Source organism: Sphaeramia orbicularis, chromosome 21, assembly GCF_902148855.1.
Source record: "Sphaeramia orbicularis chromosome 21, fSphaOr1.1, whole genome shotgun sequence".
In the NCBI taxonomy this organism is placed as follows: domain Eukaryota; kingdom Metazoa; phylum Chordata; class Actinopteri; order Kurtiformes; family Apogonidae; genus Sphaeramia; species Sphaeramia orbicularis.
In genome coordinates this window covers 46,773,823-46,793,620 of record NC_043977.1, presented here as the reverse complement: position 1 = coordinate 46,793,620, position 19,798 = coordinate 46,773,823, and the positions used below count along the sequence as shown (strand labels likewise).

The 19,798-nt window shown below is 38.2% G+C and overlaps 1 protein-coding gene across 1 annotated transcript in view; it reads right to left on the bottom strand.

The window, feature by feature from the left end:
- Positions 1–19,798, bottom strand: part of pdia5 (protein disulfide isomerase family A, member 5) — a 183,710-nt gene that overhangs the window by 40,007 nt on the left and 123,905 nt on the right. The window contains exons 12-15 of the mRNA XM_030125714.1: positions 10,762–10,832; positions 8,876–9,039; positions 8,230–8,360; positions 764–834 (exon numbers count right to left, since the gene is read on the bottom strand). Of these exons, the coding sequence (XP_029981574.1) occupies positions 764–834; positions 8,230–8,360; positions 8,876–9,039; positions 10,762–10,832 (437 nt within the window). The remainder of the gene's footprint in view (positions 1–763; positions 835–8,229; positions 8,361–8,875; positions 9,040–10,761; positions 10,833–19,798) is intronic.

Sequence of the window (19,798 nt, the reverse complement as noted above, 5' to 3'; positions counted from 1 at the left end):
GGTTCAACTCAAAATTAGAGTGGGATTTTATCTGTGGCCAGGCTGTGTATTGGCAAATACATTACGATGGGGAATATTACCTTGTGTTTTAATAGACAAAGCAAACCATTAACTGATAAAGGGATCATTATTCAGACCACAGACATAGATGTAAGGAATGTAGTCCCTGTGATGTGGCCCATCGGTTTTTGGATTGCTGATTTGAAGTCGTGCTTTGTATTTTGGCCATTGCCATCATGGATTTTCGGAACCAAAAGTGTCAATATTTGAATAAAAAGGGAAAGTTTAGGGGATATGGGGAGCTAATGAAAGAAAAAAACACTGAAAGACATGCTGACTTAGTACAATGAAACCCAATGACAGTCTGAGACTAGACTTTTTAGAAGTCACCTCATTATCAAATTTACAGTTGAAGCCCCTTTCCTCAGAATGAGCTCGTTCCGACAAACACAGGGTGTTATGTTGTGTTGCGATGAAAAATGGGTGTTAATCTCAATGAACCATTGTTTTGTCTTGTGTGAGTCTAGTGTGTGTGCGTATGTGTGAGACAACATCATGTCATTCATTAGTGTTGATCCTTACCACAAACTTAAGACTCATTTGATTTGTATCTAGTACTTTACACACTATTATTTGTCGACACTGTGGTTCCCAGTTGTGACAGACAAAAATATCATGTAGTCTGAATCCCTCTATTTACGTATAGGGTCCATCTTTCAGTCGTACACCCCTGCATACTTGTGTGTGAAGAGGAAACACTAACCTTGCGGTCTTCTTTGAAGAGCTCTGCTGCAGTGGTGAAGTGTGGGACAGCATTTTTACAGTGAGGACACCCTGTAAGAGCAGAGCACATGCACCACACACAACTCATTAGGATCACACACTAAACAGCAGTTTACTATGTCACATAATCATGATACTTCACAAATACAAAAGGACATCACTCCAGCACACCATTCGCTCATCGTGATGGTGTTCATAAAACATGGGGGCTGTTTGCTGAGCTGCAGTTAGTAACAGTTTTCCCCCACATTAGAGATGTAAGAGATCACTTGTATATTATGACAGGCAGTAAATCTCTTCATTACTGTCGTAAACACAACTTCGTAGCTCCCTGTGCTCCAGTGGCCATCTGCACGGAGTAGGTCAATACTAACACAAATACACCACAAGGTACCACAACTATTCATCACATTTATGGCTCACTTCTAGAAGCACCAAGTAGACACAAGTGTGCAGTTCTTACTGGAATACAGTTCAGGGTGCTGTACATACAGCTGAGTGGAAAATGGTATTTTTTCATGTGTGCAAACAGACTACACTAATGATATGTGTTTCCTTTGTATTTCTGTTCTCACAAGCCTGTCAGGATCTATTGGCTAACCACACTTTACTGCACAGCGGACCAATAAAAGCTGCATATATTTATGAAAACACATGATTGAGCCTTTAAGAGGTTGTACATATGAGATCACATAAATAGTAGAGCAGGGTCTTCATTATGTTATTTCATGTCTCCCCTGTCCTCACTTCACCGGTGACCTGGAAATGGCTTCAGGCCTGCTATCATGAGTGATATCTCCGTTCCTTTATTACTCTTTGGAGGCACGAGCGGGTTGCCTGAAGTAGGCTTAAGTGAGGATTCACGGAAGTCTTTAATCAGGCCGACGTGTCCCTTTTATTGGAAGTCTGTTACTGATGCCACATGTGATTAGACTGACCTGAAACAGCAGCACTGCAGATACAAAAAATCGTCCAAATAAAATAAAAAAAATACATTGAATACATGTGCACTATAATATAGATATCTACCAAACATACAGAAAGATGTGAAACAACAGTTTTCTGTGTTGACACTGAATATGGAAGGAAAAAGGCACTTCCTATTAGATCTTTTCCACTTAATTAAGTGGGACTCACACATAGCGGTCAGGCTAATTCAGAAATGACTATTGACCAGGTCCAGTCACACCAAGTTGCACTAGATAAAATCATTTAATGCAGTTTCTAAACATTCTAGTCTTTAGAGCCAGTTGTTGCATAGGTTTTGTGGTGATGTATTTTTTTTACACTCTCAGTCAAACTTTTTCAAAAATGTCAGCGTGTTTATTTCACCAAGCATATTTCAATATTTAACAAACATTTTATCATTATATTCATTCATTCATTCATTATCTGAACCTGCTTTAACCTCACTAGGGTCACGGGGGTCGCTTGGAGCCTATCCCAGCTACATAGGGGCGAAGGTTTTTCATTTTATCATTATAGTTCTAACAAATGTTCCTGTTGTATGCTGCACCCATAAATTTGGGAATCGTTCCACTGTTTTGTGAAGTGTTTATTGATGTATGGACCATGAAGTGGTGGGGTATAGCCTGAGTGGACATAGGACAAACAAAAGCATGACACTGTGAGTGATGGTCCTGTGTCAGCAGAGATAAGGTGGGAACAGAATTCTTGAGAGATATAATACTGTGCTTGTAAATTAAAATCAGAGTAAGCCGTGTGAATTGCTTTGCTGCTCTATTAAAAGCCAGTGAACCCCTGCTGCAGAACACTGAATTTAGTTTATTACAACACAACCCCTCTGAAGCTCAGTGCATGACATGTGGGACAGACATATCAGAAGATGTAGCACCCTATCAAATAGAAAATTAATTTAGCCTAGCCCTCAACCTATAGAGACTTAAGCTAATGTCGCTAAGGGCTCAATGGGAAGCTCAGTTATTGCAGAGGACAGTAACATGGTCCGAAGATATGGAGACAGTCCACAATGTGATTTCCTGTATTTGGTTGATGTGTTATTTGCTTCTGTCATCAAGTGTTGGCCCTCCTGTGTGTCATGTCTGTCCACCCTTCCCTCCCTGTCCAACCCGGTGCCATCACATATTTTATACAATTAAAATGAATCAATAAATGAATTCAATTTTTATCTTTTTCTGCAACAGGGCAACAGGGGGAGTATATCACACTCCCCCTTCATAAAGCAAATAAAAGCATATGGTCTAACTCCACATGCCAAATTCACCAGGCAGGACAGGTTTTAAAGGAAAGAAAAAAGAAAAAAAAAGAAGAAGCAGGTAATAGTAAAGGGAGTCACACTCGTTTTAGTTCCGAGCTCCAAAATTTTAACAATATTATGCCTCTTACTAAATGTTTTGGTCCTTTGTAGATCAACTGTAATGCTCTGTAATGCACATGCATAAATGATAAGATGAGGCATAAAATTGTTGAAATTGCACTGATTTTTCAAAATTTCAGTTTTTCAGGTTATTCAGGTTATTTCAGGCTTTTTTTTTTTTTTTTTTTTTTTTTTTAAAAGGCTAGTTTGTAAATGTAAACATTTTCATAATTTAATTTGACTTTTTTGACTCTTTAGCTCTAGTACTTGAAACTATTCTGCTCGGGATTCTTGAAAACTTGGCGCCATCTACACTGCAAAAAGGGGTGTCTAAAAACAAGACAAAAACACTAAATCTGAGGAAAAAGGTACTCAAAACAAGTGAAATATCTGTCCATGCGGCAAGATAATTTTACTTGACAAGATTTTTTAAATTAAGATTGTTAAACCTAGAATTAAGCATGTCTACAGATGTATGAACACTTAACATAAGAAATGAACTCTTAAAACAACATAAATATCTAACTCTTCTAAATTTAAGTTTGTTTTTATCTTGATAATAATAATAATAATAATGATAATAATAAATCGGTTTTATATAGTGCTTTTCTAAGTACTCAAAGACGCTTTACAATAAACAGTCTAGGGACAAATATTCATCAAATAATTTGCAGTGTAGCATACACTCTGTGCACCATTTTAGAGCAAAACTATTGTAATCAAAGACGTGTCTTCAGCCAAGAGTGTTGCAGAAAGCAAAAACCACTGATGTCACGGTTTGCAGGTCAAGTGGAAACCTGCTGTTTTGTGGTTGCAGCTCTTTCTGGGTTCTAAATTAAATTTTTTTTGGCTGAAATGCTCCAAAATATTAAAACGAAATGAATGAACCAGAGCTACACTCATTCCATGATGGAGGAAAAGGGCACAATGCATAAAAACTCAAATGTATCTCATCTTGTACTCGTTACTTTCCCTTATGTCCTTGTCCACACATGAAGAATTTAGTGAAGGAAAAAAGGAGACATTTTAGCCTAATGAGAACCAACCATGGAGAATATTAAGCCTACAGCACTGTTTATTAATTCAGATTTAATGAAAATGTGCAAAAAGCATAATTGTTGACACAGGCCCTTTTATAACCTGGATGTTAGGTTTTGTTTCCATGGGTCATTAACAGCACGAATACACTGATCCCACACAACAGAAATGGATTTCAAAAAGTACAAGAGCTCTGACCAAAGATATAATTATTCTCCTGCTGGATGCTCACAACCATCCGCACACAGACATAACTCTACCTTCAGCTCAATTATACAGCAACTCTGCATCTGCCCATTTAGGTGCCTTTTCAGTGCTACGTCTCTAAGCCAGCATTCACCACAGCTCAGGAAACCATTTCCTGCTAAAGTACCCTTTTAGCTGCAACATTAAATGGCCTTTAAGCCTTTAAAGGTTCTGTCGCAATCCTGATTTTGATATCTCAAAAAGCACTGCAGATGTGTGTGCTTACTGTCCACCCCCCCCACCCCCACCCTTTGAAAAGAACATGTTGACCAGGCAGGTCCAATAAATGGACAAATGTCAGGCAGCGTCACAGTACTGGAATATTTCAGCTTTTACATCATACATCTGTCCTGTTATTTAAGACGCTTAAAAGCAACTAAAAGGTAGGTCTGCCGCTGATAATGAGCACAGCCTGCCACTCTCATTCTCTATTCTGCTGCACAGAAAGGCTGCAGACACTTTCGCTCGCCTTTTCAGACGTACTGGCAGAGACAGACAGCGGGGCCGATAGAAAACGGGACAAAGCAGGTACCAGGTAGACGCACTGCTAAGAGCATTTATCCTTTTTCACCAATCACTTACTAGTAAAACACCTCAACTGGAAATATAAGGAAAGCAATTTAAATAAAGTATGGTGTTAAATTTACCAAAGAGTGTTTGGGGTGTTTAGTGATGCCATTTGGGAATCACTTAATGATAGTCATTCAGAGAGATACAAATGAGTGTACATCAAATGAAAAACTCTGTAGGTATACCAATAAGTGATTAACCTATTACGGAGCTAAAAAGAGCATTAGCAGAGAGTTTCCATTTAGATTTGTTTTGCAGATGTGAAGCTAAAAGTTAATAACACTAAAATTAATTGTTCAGTGCCGAGTATCTCCAGTGTCTCACCCATCGGCTATATCTCATCAAATGCTCTATTAGACACATGCTCCCACACTGATAAGGCCGTGAGCAGGGGGCAGATGGGGTGGGAGGAGTGGGAGGTTGGACGTGCATCTGGAGTGTCTTTGTAGAAGGCAACACTGAGGGGTCTGAATGCAGGTCTGACCACAGTCTGTCTTTGAAGCCCTCATCACAGAGCAGAGACGCCAGGACACAGGTCCGTCCATGTCCACATGTGCAATGATTATTATGCAAGTTAGCCACTCGATATTCCACAGGTGACTATTTTTTGTTTGAGATCTCAGATGAATCAGATCAGTGAGCCTGAACCATTTTTTATCAGTTACATCAGATAACCTCAAGTACCATGTTACTCCTGTGGAATATGGCACCATGACTATTTAGGTGAAATAATGACAACAAAGGAAGTCCTCCCTAACTCTGTCAAATCAAGTCAATTATGTAACTGTTAACAGACGGCTTTAATTAGAACAAAGTGCATTATAAAGCAAAATTTGCCAAATAAATGATAATATAATAATTAGGCCTGTAATGGTACACAAAATTTTCGGTTCGTTACGTTTTCGGTTTTGAAAGCCACGGTTGGTTTTTTATTTCGGTTCGGTATGGAAAGAAAGAAAACCCCTCAAAATGTCTTTAATGCATTTATGAATTTTGGAACATTTTCCAGCCCAATTTTTGGAGACAATAGAATATAGAAAAAAAGGAATAATATAATTCTGCTGCTATAAATCAAATAGAAAAGAAATAAATACAATATTATTAAATGTATTTTAAACATTAGCATTGCACTTTTCCCTGAAAGGTAGTTTTGAGCAAACAACAAAATCTAATCCCAGTTCTGTCAGTTCACATTCTGCATTAAAATAACAAAAAAATTCCACATCAAGTGCAACATTAACAAGAGGGCAAACTAGTATTCTCTTTTAACAAACTGAAGAGCAACATTGACAACAATATTAACCAAATTATTTATTTTAGCACAGAACAAACTGTTTAGGCCACCTTATGTATTTGTGTCTGAGTGTGCAGGGTGTGATTTGTCAAAAACACAGAGGGGGAAGTTTTTTTTTTTTTGGTCGGAGCCAGGGGGTGGGGGGGTGGAGGGTGGTGGTGGTCCATAACTAACGTAACTAACGCTGGCGAGAAACGAAAGTGAAACTTTACATACTTTCAATGTCCAACTCCGGGTATCTATTCCTCTATTACACAGCTTGTGTGTGTGTGAGACAGACAGACAGACAGACAGACAGACAGAGCTGGTGTAAGTGTTTGAGAACTACCGTAGTTCATAGGCGGCAAACAACATCCGTCTTATTAACATCTCTTTCCTCGTTGTTGTCTTTCACCGGGACCTGATGTGATCCCGACCGGGACCGTAATGATGACAGAGGGTCTTCAGTCTCTTCCTTCCAGGTTGACATCATATTTGTTGGGTTTTTTTAACCTTATGGCAGCTGCTATTTTGTATTTTGGGTCAATGTGCACTCCTTCAATATGTCTGTGGGGAACTTGCACGGATTTAAAGTTCCGCATCGAACGACGTCTTTCGTCCCTTTTTCTTTTTCTCAACATACTGTGCCGTTTCGGTACAGCTGTGAACCGAACAGGTGCATACTGAAACGGTTCGGTTCGGTATGTGTACCTTTACAGGCCAAATAATAATAATATTTTTAAATTTTTATGATTCAACTCTGACCAACAGTAGTTTGACCATTTATCAAAGACTGGTACGTGGTTTATTCATAAATTTAAATATCTGATTTTTATTTAGTATAGCCATCGATTTCAGCTGTTTATTTATAGATTATGCTAATTATTACCACAGTCATAAACATAGCCTACAATTTTGGTTGTTTATTACATGTAGCTACCCCAGTTATTGTAAATTTTGGCTAATTTTGATTGTGACTTTATCGTGACCTAATATTTGCCAGCTTTAAATTCATATATTTAGCTAATAATTTAATCATGTGTTTTAGCCCCCTATTTCATAATACATTTACATTAGCAATTTTATTATTTGCTGTAGCTTATTTTTTTATCAGTTAATTCATACATGTTGTTTACTCTAGCTTACTTTTTACCAATTCATACATATATCTAACTATTTTGCTGACCTTAACTTACCATTAACTATTTAATTTATAGTTAGCTAACTTTTTACTGTATTTTATCTTGTTGTTTGTTGTTCCTTAACTGACTTGTGACTTCTTAAATTACCAATGCAGCTAAATATTTTATCATGTATGATACTTATTTAATATTACATTAATTTACACCTAAGTATTTATCATTTTTTAACAAACTATTACACTCAAGGCACTCATACTGTACATTACATTTACAAATGTATATGGATTATATGACAAATGTTACAAATACCCTGTTTTGGAAACACTGAACTTGGTTTTAGGTATATGTTGTTTATTCATTTTATTCCAGGAGAACCACAACAACACAGACTAATGCACTTCTTTGTGTGACCTCATTGTAAAGGATTGCAGCTGGGGGACTGTGCCAGAGTTGTTTACCTAAAACCATGAGAATTATGAAATACATAAGGTGAGAGCAGGATTTGTTTGTTTTGTCCAACTGCTCAGATCTATTCTAGTCATCTGAATCATTCCTCATTCTCCCTATGGCTTAGGTGGGGTTTATATAGTGTCGGAGACTTGGCAGAAAGCTCCATCTTACGTATGTGTACTGGTTTAAACCCAGGACATGATCACACTCTAACAAGAGTAGGGCTGTGATCACACACTCAACATTTTGGTCAAAACACCCAAGCAGATGGTAAACAAGCAGATGGTGGAAACTAAGAAAAAACACCCTACTACATACAGTATTTATGTACACAAACAAACCATGTAAACACAGGAAGTGTATGGACTTAGCAGAACTGTGGCACTCACAGGGGGCATAGAACATGACCAGAGCATGTTTCTTCTTCTTCAATGCCTCTCGGAAATCTTCTGATCCAAGATGGCTGACACTGGAAGGTTTGTCTTCCCAAGACTGCTCTGGCGGAGGGGGGGCCTGGGGACTGGAGACAAAGAGAAACTATTATTTATTACTGTATGTGCACCAAGAGGATGAAGCTTCCTGTACTGTAAAGAGTAAAAGGTTGGAAATGAGAGAATAACTAATAATAATGTATAAAGTGACCTTTTCCAGGACAAGAAAAATAGTAAGGTATTAATACTAGTCATATAAAATCCTCATTGAATCATAGAAAACACTAAATAAGTACAATGCAGCCACATATTAAATGATGTTATTTGACTGCTGGTTTCAGACGTTAGCTTTATGGAGCATGTAATTACCACAGCTGGACTGTGTCAGCCTGCTCCATTACCTTTCACAGTAACTCTAAGATCAATTTGTTATAAGGTTAAAAAAACATCTTGGTGCTGATCAATGCATCACTGTAGCCAGTTTGCTTTGGACGGGGTAAAGGAAAGCTAATTGCTACCTAAAAAGTTCATTGCTTCAGTTTGTATGAGTCTGCCTTGAATTAGTTCTTTGACCAATGTAGAGGAATAATCCAATAGGACTCACTTGTGCATAAACTCGATGATCTTGTCTTTGCTTCGGAGGTGTGGCAGCGTGTACTTCTCCTCGCCTTTCTTAAAATACTTAACAGTGGGGAAGCCTGAGATCTTGAAGCGATCCCCAACCACTTTGTGCACTGTGGCGTCAACTGCTGCTAGTACACCTGGACTCTGTGGGGAAACAGTAAGGATTCTGTCATTAAAAAACATCTGTTTTAATCTTTAGTTCAATGCAAGTTCAACAATTTTGTCTATATACAAAAATAAGACCAATGTCCCTGTATCTTACAACATGTTCTATCAAGAATCAATAACAACTTGAATTTGCGAGGTTGTCAGGTTCTGTCTCTATGTTAGTCCCGTGGTCTTGATGCAGGAGATCAATCTTCAAATAGAAGTGGGTGATACTTTCACTGGAGGAGAACTCAACTAATTAAATGAAAGTCTGTATATGACTTCCTATCAGTGCTCAGCAGTAACTATATTTATACCTGTAACAATCTCCATGCCATTCCAGCCATTTAAATATGGCCCATTATAAGTAAAAGCACATTTTAAATGTTTCAAAAATTTGTCAAAAATTCAAGAATCTAACTTTTTCAAAACTGTGACATTGTCACAAGGACGGTACATAAAAACACTGAATGAATGAATTGTTTAATTTGGTTTGTACATTAATCATTGCACTTAGTACAATAATTATAATAAACTAAAAATGAAAAAAGGAATAGGCTAGAAGCAAAAGCTTATTTTTTTGCCTTTCCTTTTCACCTAATACACTGCTTACATTAAATTAAATGTGTATAGCATCGATCATTCTCATTATAACAAAAAAAATCAACAAAAACATATCTAGCATCTCAACTTAATATTCCTGAACGATTTTAATACTTAAGACATTTTTTAAACTTTGTCAAAGAAGTGAACACCTTAATTCATCATCAAGTCCAGTCCATAATTTCACACCCACAACCGAAATGAATCCAACCAGTGGTTTAAAAAAAAGATTTTTGAAATGTAGACATTGGTGACCTTGAGTCCATGACCTTCATGGTCATGGACCCAAAATGAAAGTTTGTATATGACTTCCTATCAGACCATTATAAGTAAAGGCAAATTTTTAATTTTTCAAAAAATTTGTTAAAAATTCAAAAATGTACATTTCCCAAAACTGTGAACAGACTTTGTAGATGGTGTCCCAATGAAGCTACATATAAAATTTGAAATGAACCCAACCAGTAGTTTCATCAGAGAAAATACTTGAAGAAATTGCTACCAAAGATGCCGCTGGACACAGTACCTTCACATCAGCTCATGGCCTATCAGCTGGTGAGCTAAAAAGAACATCCTTAGTAAAACTAGCAGAGAAACAAGGATGAGAAAAATAAATGGCATGCTGGGTGTTCAGGGCTCAGGGTGAGAGAGGCTCCAGTCCATCCATATTAGATAATGGCCAGGCTTCTCCCATTGACCTCTAGTACTGGGCAGGAAGCCACAAGGAGAAGGTCCAAGCCTTGGGCCGGGGTGGGGGGTGGGGGAGGGGGGTACACTCAGGGATGAGATAATTGCCACAGTCACCAGGCTGGAGTTTTATAGGCCCTGCCCCTGGCTGGAGAGTGTTGGATTACCACAGAGGACAGAACGGAGAGAAGGAGAGGTAAGGAACACACCCGGCTAATCAGAAACACATCGAGAGCTGAGCTGCACAACGGGCCGACCAGAGTGTCAGCCACGCCGGCCAACGGTCCTCAGGCCAAGAGGACGGATTATTATGATTCATTAATGAGGCGCTGCTACACCCGTACAGATCTGTGTGTTCTGCAGAGTGTGAGGCATGCATAAATGAACAAAACACACAAGTCTGTAGACTCAAGCGAAGGTCATGATACTTACGTCAGCGCCTTTATTCAGTATTTCAGCAGCTTCATCGTACTCAGGCTTCATCTTTTTACAGTGGCCACACCCTACAGGACGAAAATCACAATTTAGAGCAGGGTCAGCACAGGGTTAGAAGAAATGTTGGTCAAATAAATGTGACAGGTACTGTTTACACTTGGGCAGATTTACAACAAAATCACCAAAGTACACTGAAAATATAACAGTAGCATTTTGACCATGCAGTTAAAAATGCACAACTAACCCCATTGTGACATCAGCCTGTATTATATAATCAGAAGTCTGCTATAGAAAGATCCAGAGGGTATATGGTGACATTCTCAATTTTATATGTATACATATCTTTGTTTTTTGCTGTATTGATAATTTATTTCCTGCCACTTTTTATTATACTTGAACGGAGCAACTATAAAACACAATAATCTCCCTCTGGGATTAATAAAGTATTCTGATTTGGGCCATGACATAAAGTTTAGGAAACACAGCCTGAGATGAGTAAATGTATAGGTCATGATAACCACGGTGTGATTTGTCAAAAAAAGAAAAAAAAAACGGGGGGGGGGGGGGGGGGGGGGGGGCTGACAGCAGTTTTATATGTGGGGGTGGGAGATCTTACATGAAATTTTCACAACTTCTAACCTGTATCCACTGGACACACAAATGTTGGGCCCCATAAATTTGTCACGTTTACCCCCCTTTACGGCGCTCCAGTGCATGGGGGCATTCGTGAATTCTGAGACTACCAACAGTTCGGTTCAGGTGAACATTAGCGCCAGTAATGTAGGATATAGGTGTAAGAAAACTGTCACAACCTGCCTGTTAAATCAGTTGGTTGGCTGTCCCCCCTGAGGATGAAACTCACTGAGCAGAAGTAGGGATCTAAAAACCAGGGTGGGTTAACCCCCCCCCCCCCCCCCCAAACAAATCGCACCCTGATGGTAACTGTATGATAACTTTTACATCATTGTGTTAAAACTGTTGTGGTGTGATCCTGCAACCTCAACTTTGTCACTAAGTAAAAAATCAATGCATTATGCATGGTGACTAAAATTTAAATACTATAAATGAAAGTCCAAAGTGCTTTAAAATACCCTCCTTGACATTTCTATATTCATAAGGCTGAAATCCAAAAGCAGTGGCCTGCCGTGTCCTATAAGTACAAAATAAAACAGATATATGAATCAGACAAACAACATGATTTTCTCTGTATCTATTATATATATCCTGCATATATCCAGTATGTATGGACCTGTGCAAAGACCATTAATGGTGTAATGTTCCTTCCTCAGTGCCATCATGTTGAATAAGTGTGTGTGTGTGTGTGTCTATAAGTCTCTGGTGTGTTGCTGTTTCACCCTGATCTGTCAAGCGGTGTGATGATTTGCTGTGAGTACGAAAACTGTAAAGGAGCTGACATAAGTCTGTCATGTTTACCACGAGGGTCTAGTCATGTCTGATTACTCGGTACATGCTTCACTTTGAGGACATGGGTGTGTTTGTGTCTCGGTAAGCGTTTTAGAGACACACACTTAGATTAAGACATGGGTGTGTGAGTGTAAGTGAGCAACGAGCGCAGTGGTGGAGTAAAGAAAGTGAAGATGAAAGAGAAACGGAGGGGGAAGCTGAGGATATGGTGGTACATGTTTTAAACAATATCACAACTATGGACTGACTTACTGTATCCTATTACAAATCAAGACACCAAGCGATTAAAATACCAAAACTGGAAAAGCACTTGGAGAGTGCAGCCCCTCCCCCCAATCACCACCAAAATATAATCATTTGTTCCTTGTGCCAGTATCAACATTTCTTGAAAATTTCATCCAAATCCGTCAATAACTTTTTGAGTTATCTTGCTAACAGACAAACAAACAAACAGACAGACACAGACAGACAGACAGACAAACCCCGATGAAAACACAACCTCCGTCGTTCATTGGTGGAGGTAATGAACACATGAAAACATTTGTTTGTTACCTCTACCAAGGAATGGCGGAGGTAACAGACAAACAAACAGAAAGACATGAAAACATAACCTCCTTGGTGGAGGTAATAACAAAGTCAGGTTCAGTCAGATAAACTGCACCTCACTAGGGCTGCAACTAATGATTCTTTCAGTTATCAATTAATCTGTGAATGCCTAGAATGTCACAAAAATGGTGAAAAATGTCAATCAGATGATGTCCTCAAATGTCTACTTTGATCTGCAACCCAAACACATTCATTTTACTGTCATAGAAATGAGAAAATATTCACATGTAAAAGACCAGAGGCAGGGAATTTTTAATTATTTAATCGAGCATGAAGGTTATGTTTTTACCAGTGTTTGTCAGCATATTTCACAATTTTTGACAAAATCCTACTGTTTTTTTTTTTTTTTGACAGCAGTGACTACAGAGGATTACATTTTGGCTGAGAGGTCAAGCTCAGGAAAACTCCGATAATTTGTCAACATGCGGCAGAAAGAAAACCCAGTTAAAAAGCCATCATATTTGATTCTTATTCAAGATGTACTTGTGTAGTGTCAAGAACTAATACCTTTAAAAGTTTCATCTTTAAAAGTCAAAGTTCATGATCCCAGCAGATGATTTCTGTAAGAATGACTATATTTCATCATTTTGTTCACAGATTTCTTTCAATTTCTTTTAGATTTTAACCGAGGTATCTCGAGATAATTGTCTGCCACAATCTAAAACTAGAAAAGCACTCTAAGAGCAGAGACCTCCGCCAAGGCAGATCAGCCTCCCGCCCAATCACCACCAAAATGTAATCATTTGTTCCTTGTGCCAGTATCAACATTTCCTGAAAATTTCATCAAAATCCATCCATAACTTTTTGAGTTATCTACCTAACAGACAAACAAACAAACAGACAAACCCCGATGAAAACATAACCTCCGCTGTTCCTTGGTGGAGTCAATTAAATCTGGAATTTACTGGTGGGGTACGTTGTGGGGAATTTTGCGGCCTTGTTAGAAATTTGCAGTGAGCCATGTTAACATGTTACCAAATGGGAATGTGGACAATAAACTGCTAACAGACAAAAATATGTAAAAACCTCTTCGGCAGAGGTAATACTAATGAAACCAGCTGTTTATAAAAACAAAAATATAAAAAAATACAAAGACAATGAACCACAGACTAAAAAGAAATAGAGCTGCAGGTAAAATCATCTTCATTTCGTACAAGAATAGTTTTGCACAATAGGTGAGGATAAACTTTTTTATAAATATTTGATGTCAGACATTTTTCTTTCAGCCACATTTTACCTATTTATGTAAGTCATGGTTTTCCTCATAATACCTGAATTCTAACTTTTTCCAAAAAATTTAACTAAAACAACTTAATAAAATTTATAAAATTGATATCAAACACCAAACTGAAAGACTAAATATAAATAAAAACAAAAGAAGATTTTTATAACATAACATAACATAACATGACATGACATGACATGACATGACATAACATAACCTCTATAATAACTCTGGTGTATGGGACCCTGTTGTAATTGTTTACACCAGGGCTGCCAAACATGTGGCCCGTGGGCCAAAACAGGCCCACCAAAGGTTCCATTACAGCCGTGGGATGAATGTACAAAGTACAAAAATTACACTGAAGATGTTAACAGTCTAGGATGTTGAATTCCTTTTAGTTCAGGTCCCACATTCAAAGCAATATAATCTAAAGTAAAATAATAGCATAGTAACCTATAAATAATGACTCCAAATTTTCTTCTTGGTTTAATGTGAAAAAAATAATATAACATTATGTTTATAAATAATGACAACTCCACATCCTTCCCTTTGTTTTAGTGCAAAAAAATAACATTAAATTATGAAAATATTAACATTTACAAACTATTCTCCATCAATAAAATGTAAATACCTGAACAAATATGAACAACCTGAAAAGCCTGAAGAAAATTAAGTTCAATTTTAGGGATACACTGATCTGATACCAGTATTGGGCATCAGCTCCGATACACAGTGTGTGTACTCGTATTCATACTCGTAAAAGATAGCCGATACAAATGCACCGATACCACTTACGGCCGTGTGACATTCACAGTTCAGTGCAGCAGGTATGTGGCAGTGGAATAATGTGTGGGAATGCGAAGAGTGTGGAGATTTTTCAAAATAAATGATGGTGATAAAAGTAACACTGACTGCAAGTAACGTTAAAGACACAGACAGATACAGACGCAGCGTTCTATCCGTCCTCTGGGATTCCATCCATTTTCCAAGTGCTGGTGGATGCGTACCCAGACAGAGAATACCAGCGGGAACTGTGGAGGTAGAGGATCTGTTCAAAGAGCAACTGTGTGAGTTAGAGAAAAACTACTGACAGATTTATTACAACTACCCAGGGCTGAGCCAGGGGTATGGAGCGGTGCGGACCGGCGCCAGCGGAAGTGAAAACAAAACTTATCACTCATTTATCTTTTCCCTATCTGCTGAAGCTATGCTTATAAACCTTACTAGAGAAAATGCTACAATATTAGTATCCACATTAGTGTTGCCTCTGTCGTCTCCATGTTTGTTATTACTGACTTTCTTCTTCTTCTTCTCAAAAAACTTTACTCTTCTTAGTGGTATTTGTCCAGTATAGTTAATTAAGAGCGGTGCCCCCTGGTGGATTAATTGAGAAATGCTCATTCCAACACATTAAATGTCAGTAGCAGCACCTTGTTACAGTCAGACTAATGACAACGACAATAAAGCACATTTACAAAAGGAACGAAGAGCTGGAATGGGATTATTAAGTACTTGTATTGGTACTCGGTATCGGCAAGTACTCAAATGTAAGTACTTGTACTCGGTCTGGAAAAAAGTGGTACTGGTGCATCCAAGCCCGGATTAACCATATGGGCAACTGGGCAATTGCCCAGGGGCCCGCGACCTCTGAAGGGCCCTGGGTAGCTCGGGCGTAACGAAAATATCTGGTTATCTTTTGCTTATAAATGAAACTGTCCGCTGCCCTGAGCCATTGCACTGCACAGAAACCCTGCTCCTGCTGTCTGTGACCGTGAGCTGAGACCCTCTCCTCATTGGTCACTCCAAAAAGCGAATCAGCGGTGACGCAAATCAACGTGCGTGCACTGAGCGGGATGTGAGATGTCAAGGACTACGCAACAGATTCGTATGCGAATCAAAACATTGCAAACATGGAGAAGCAGCTAAGTGGGAGCGCCAAACGAAAATTAAAAAAGGAGAGGGACATTAAAAAAGCTGAAAATTTAAAGAACATACCTAAACATGCACTTCCCCATCATTTAGAATACAAATTTTGTATTGATCAGATAAGTATTTCTTTGAGAAAAATTGACGGTTTTCCAGATGTTTATAGTATTTAGTATATGTAGTATTTAGTATTAAAATGTTTAACCCTTGCCTTGACATGCCTTGAATTGTGATGTGTTTTCTGTTTAAAAGTTAAACTGGGACCAAAATGTTTATTTTAGCAGATTATACTGCATTATATTTATTTTTTTCCTTGTAGTGGCTCCATGAAGATGTTGAGATATGTTTATTGTTGACAGAAAGCAGATTTCAAGATGTTTACATTGCACTTACTTTAACTTTCTTGTTGAATTCTGAGGTGACAAGGGATTTCTATTTAAAATTCATATCTGATTCTATCAGATTATGTTTGTGTTTTGTCTGTGGGCTTTTTCTGACGATTCAATACATTTGTGTTGGCAAAAAGTGTTCTTAAATAAATACTGGATACTTTGGAAATGGTTTCTTATTTATTTTTTGTGAAAATGGAGGACATTTCCCTCTCTTTCTAATGTAGTGGATCAATTTTAGATTATACTGATGCTAATGTGTTTTGTTTTCATATCATCATATGCAAGTGAGTGGCCTTGAAAAGAGCTATAGTGGTGCACTTGTAGTTCTACGAGCATTTACACATTTGTACATCAAAATGCCTTTGATGATAGTTAGATATTGAAGTATGGGGTATATTTACATATATTCCTGGAACTTATTCTGTATTTTGCCAGATTATAGGGATCCTGGGGTTGTGATGATGGGGCCCTTGAATATTGTTGCCCAGGGTACAATGAAGTGTTAATCTGGCCCTGGGTGCATCCCTAAACAATTTTAAAAAATATTCTGCCTGTTACTAAATGTTTTGTACCTTTCTAGATCCGATCCATAAAGACATGTATAAATGATAAGTTTAGGTATGATATTGTTAAAATTGCACTTAATTTTCTTCAGAAATTTCTTTTTTTTCTTTCTTTTTTGTTTGGATAGCTTGTAAATGTAAATATTTTCTTAATTTAATGTAAATTTTTTGCACTAAAACTTGGAGTCGTCATTATTTATAGGTTATTATGTTATTGTCTTACTGGTCCAACCCGCTTGAGGTCAAATTGGGCAGAATATGGTCCCTGTTTTACACATTATGACTATGAAGTGGGAGGTCAGAGTATATAGACCGGAGATGATGATAATTCATTTGCAGACTCTCAATCCGTCACATCACTGGTCTCAGATCAAAAACTGCTGAGCCAATAACTGCAGAGCCTGACATCCTCGACTCAACCACTGGATGACACTTCCACAGGAGATCACGTTATTTCCGTTCAGTGCAGACAAACGACAGCCCAAATGTGTTAGTAAGCAGAGGCAGATGGTGAGTTGTTTGTACTAATGATGACAGTGCAAAGCCATTCATGTGATCAATGCTACTTTGTTTTTAATTCAGCTCATCCTGGAAACAGTCACATCATGTAGTAATTATAGAGACAAAGCAGCTTCTGAACTGGAACTCACATGCAAAATGAATATGAAACGTAATACTAGAAAATGTTTAAAAGCCATTTTGGGAGCAATGAGTCCAAGAAATCTGGAGTTCTATGAGATGTATGTTGTTATTTTGTAACTGGTATCATTTTCATCTGATTTTTCATGAGGTTAAAATCCCAACAAATATCAATATGGCACTACTCTGACAAAGAACTGCAGATTTATTAACAACCTTCAGGCTGCCGAGGAAATTGTCTTGGTGTGGTATTCTATGATTTGTTACTGTACAAATCAGTCAGATTTACAGATAAATACAGATTGGTTTATTAAAATTGCAGTTTTGGTCACATTAACCAAAACATCATCTACCCAACCAACAATCATATCCTGACTACAGCTCAGAGTATCTAAATAAATAAATAAATAAAAAAACCAAACCAAAACATTACATTGCTTTAGTACACACTATTTCGGGGATAATGGGGTTCGTTTCGTAACTACCTGTGGGACACAGGACATTTCTACAAAATATTGATCAGTCATTTGTGCAATAACCGGCATGCCATGTTATGTATTTCTGTATTTTTGAATGTTCAATGTTCATTTTTGGCAAACACTGTCATTTACTTAGTGTTTTTGAACACCTCACAGTAGGGCATTAACTGAAAAGTTGGTTTGTTGACGCGCTGATGTCTGTGACACAAGTTGATGTTACTTTGCAGAAGTCGACTAGTCATGTGTTACCCTCTCTCTCCCTTCCATCACCCGACAGCACGCGAGCCTTCATTCAGCGCATGTCGATACTCTGATCTTTCTATGTGAAAAAATGGAGTGCAAGGTAGTGATGTGTGGATCAGTGGAACCGCATCAGGTTGGTGTGGGTCCAAAAAATGTCACTTTATTTGTAGGGCGGGTCAAATTATTCCACAAAGTGGGTTGAAAAAAAAAAAAAAACACCCATGCATCACTTAGCACAAGGCCAAGACTGAAGGAAGAAGACAACTCAGGGTAGGATTATTAAACTGACTGCGATCAAGAAAAACTATTGTCTAAGTAATGTTCTGTGAACCATGTAAGCACGACCAATACTGAATAATAATGTGGACAGCCAGTGTGTTTGGATTATTCTGTTCATTTATTTCATGAAGACAATGCGCTCTTCTCTCTAACATGCTGTGCGTCTTGCCTGCTGCCGTCTGAGCCTTTTCCACCTTTATGCTGTTCACTTAAATTTAAAAAGAAAATTCAAAGTGTTAGCCTATGTTTTGTTTGGTTAGAATGTCTGAGAGGGACTGTTGATGCTTGTGTCTTGCAGGTTTTTTATTCTGCTCTTTACTGTTGTTAATGTTGAACGTTAGTACAAATTGCTCATTGTTGAACAGCTGTGTGTCTGTGTTGTTCCTCCGCTGTCAATGTGATGACATCATCATACGGCAAGTCGACTCAACTTCGACATTACTGACAAATTAGTCAATCTGAAAAAATCTGAAGTCACTTATGCCCTACCTCACAGTATTCCCTGAGGTGCTGTGAACATGACCTCATAATAACACCACAGCAGAGGCACGGTGAAGGAGAAGAGGAGCACATTCACTGGATTTTGCCAACTTGAGTTAAAAAATAAAAACCTTTTCGCTATAAAGGAACCTGTGGACTCTTTTGTGCCACAAAACTGCAACAAACCGAAAACCGAAAGTGAAATTTAACATGCTTCAAACGTCTGACCTGGCTTCTGTGCCTCTGTTATACTCTGTTGTCATGTTTTGCTTTTTTTTTTGCAGTGGAGCTGAGAATTCACAGCTGCTCAATGTATATAGAGGAAACCCTGCACATGGGTTCTGCTTGCAGCCATCCTTTGCTTCTCGAGTGTTTGCGTTCTTCACATAGGCTACATGTATTCGTTTGGTACACCTCCGTATTGTATTGAAGGCCCTGAACCAAAACAGTTCGTTACAAACAAGTGCACTGTTACACCCCGAACAAACATATATGCAGCAGAAGGAAGGAGAAGGACAATCCTGACAATGTTCAAAAGAAATACTAAGCCTTAGTTCAGCAAAGTCCTTCCAGCATTCCAGGCTAAATTTCTACTGAAAGGTTAAAAATATTTTACCACGGCAGGAAAACCTTCCACAAACTGCTGTAGGTGAAAGTGGATTCACCAAACACTTCAATGCTGTCTATTTCTACAGGCTTATGGTAAACACACTTTGATGCACTCCATAGCTCAGCAACATTAATACTACAAACAACTCATGATGCACCTGTTGAACA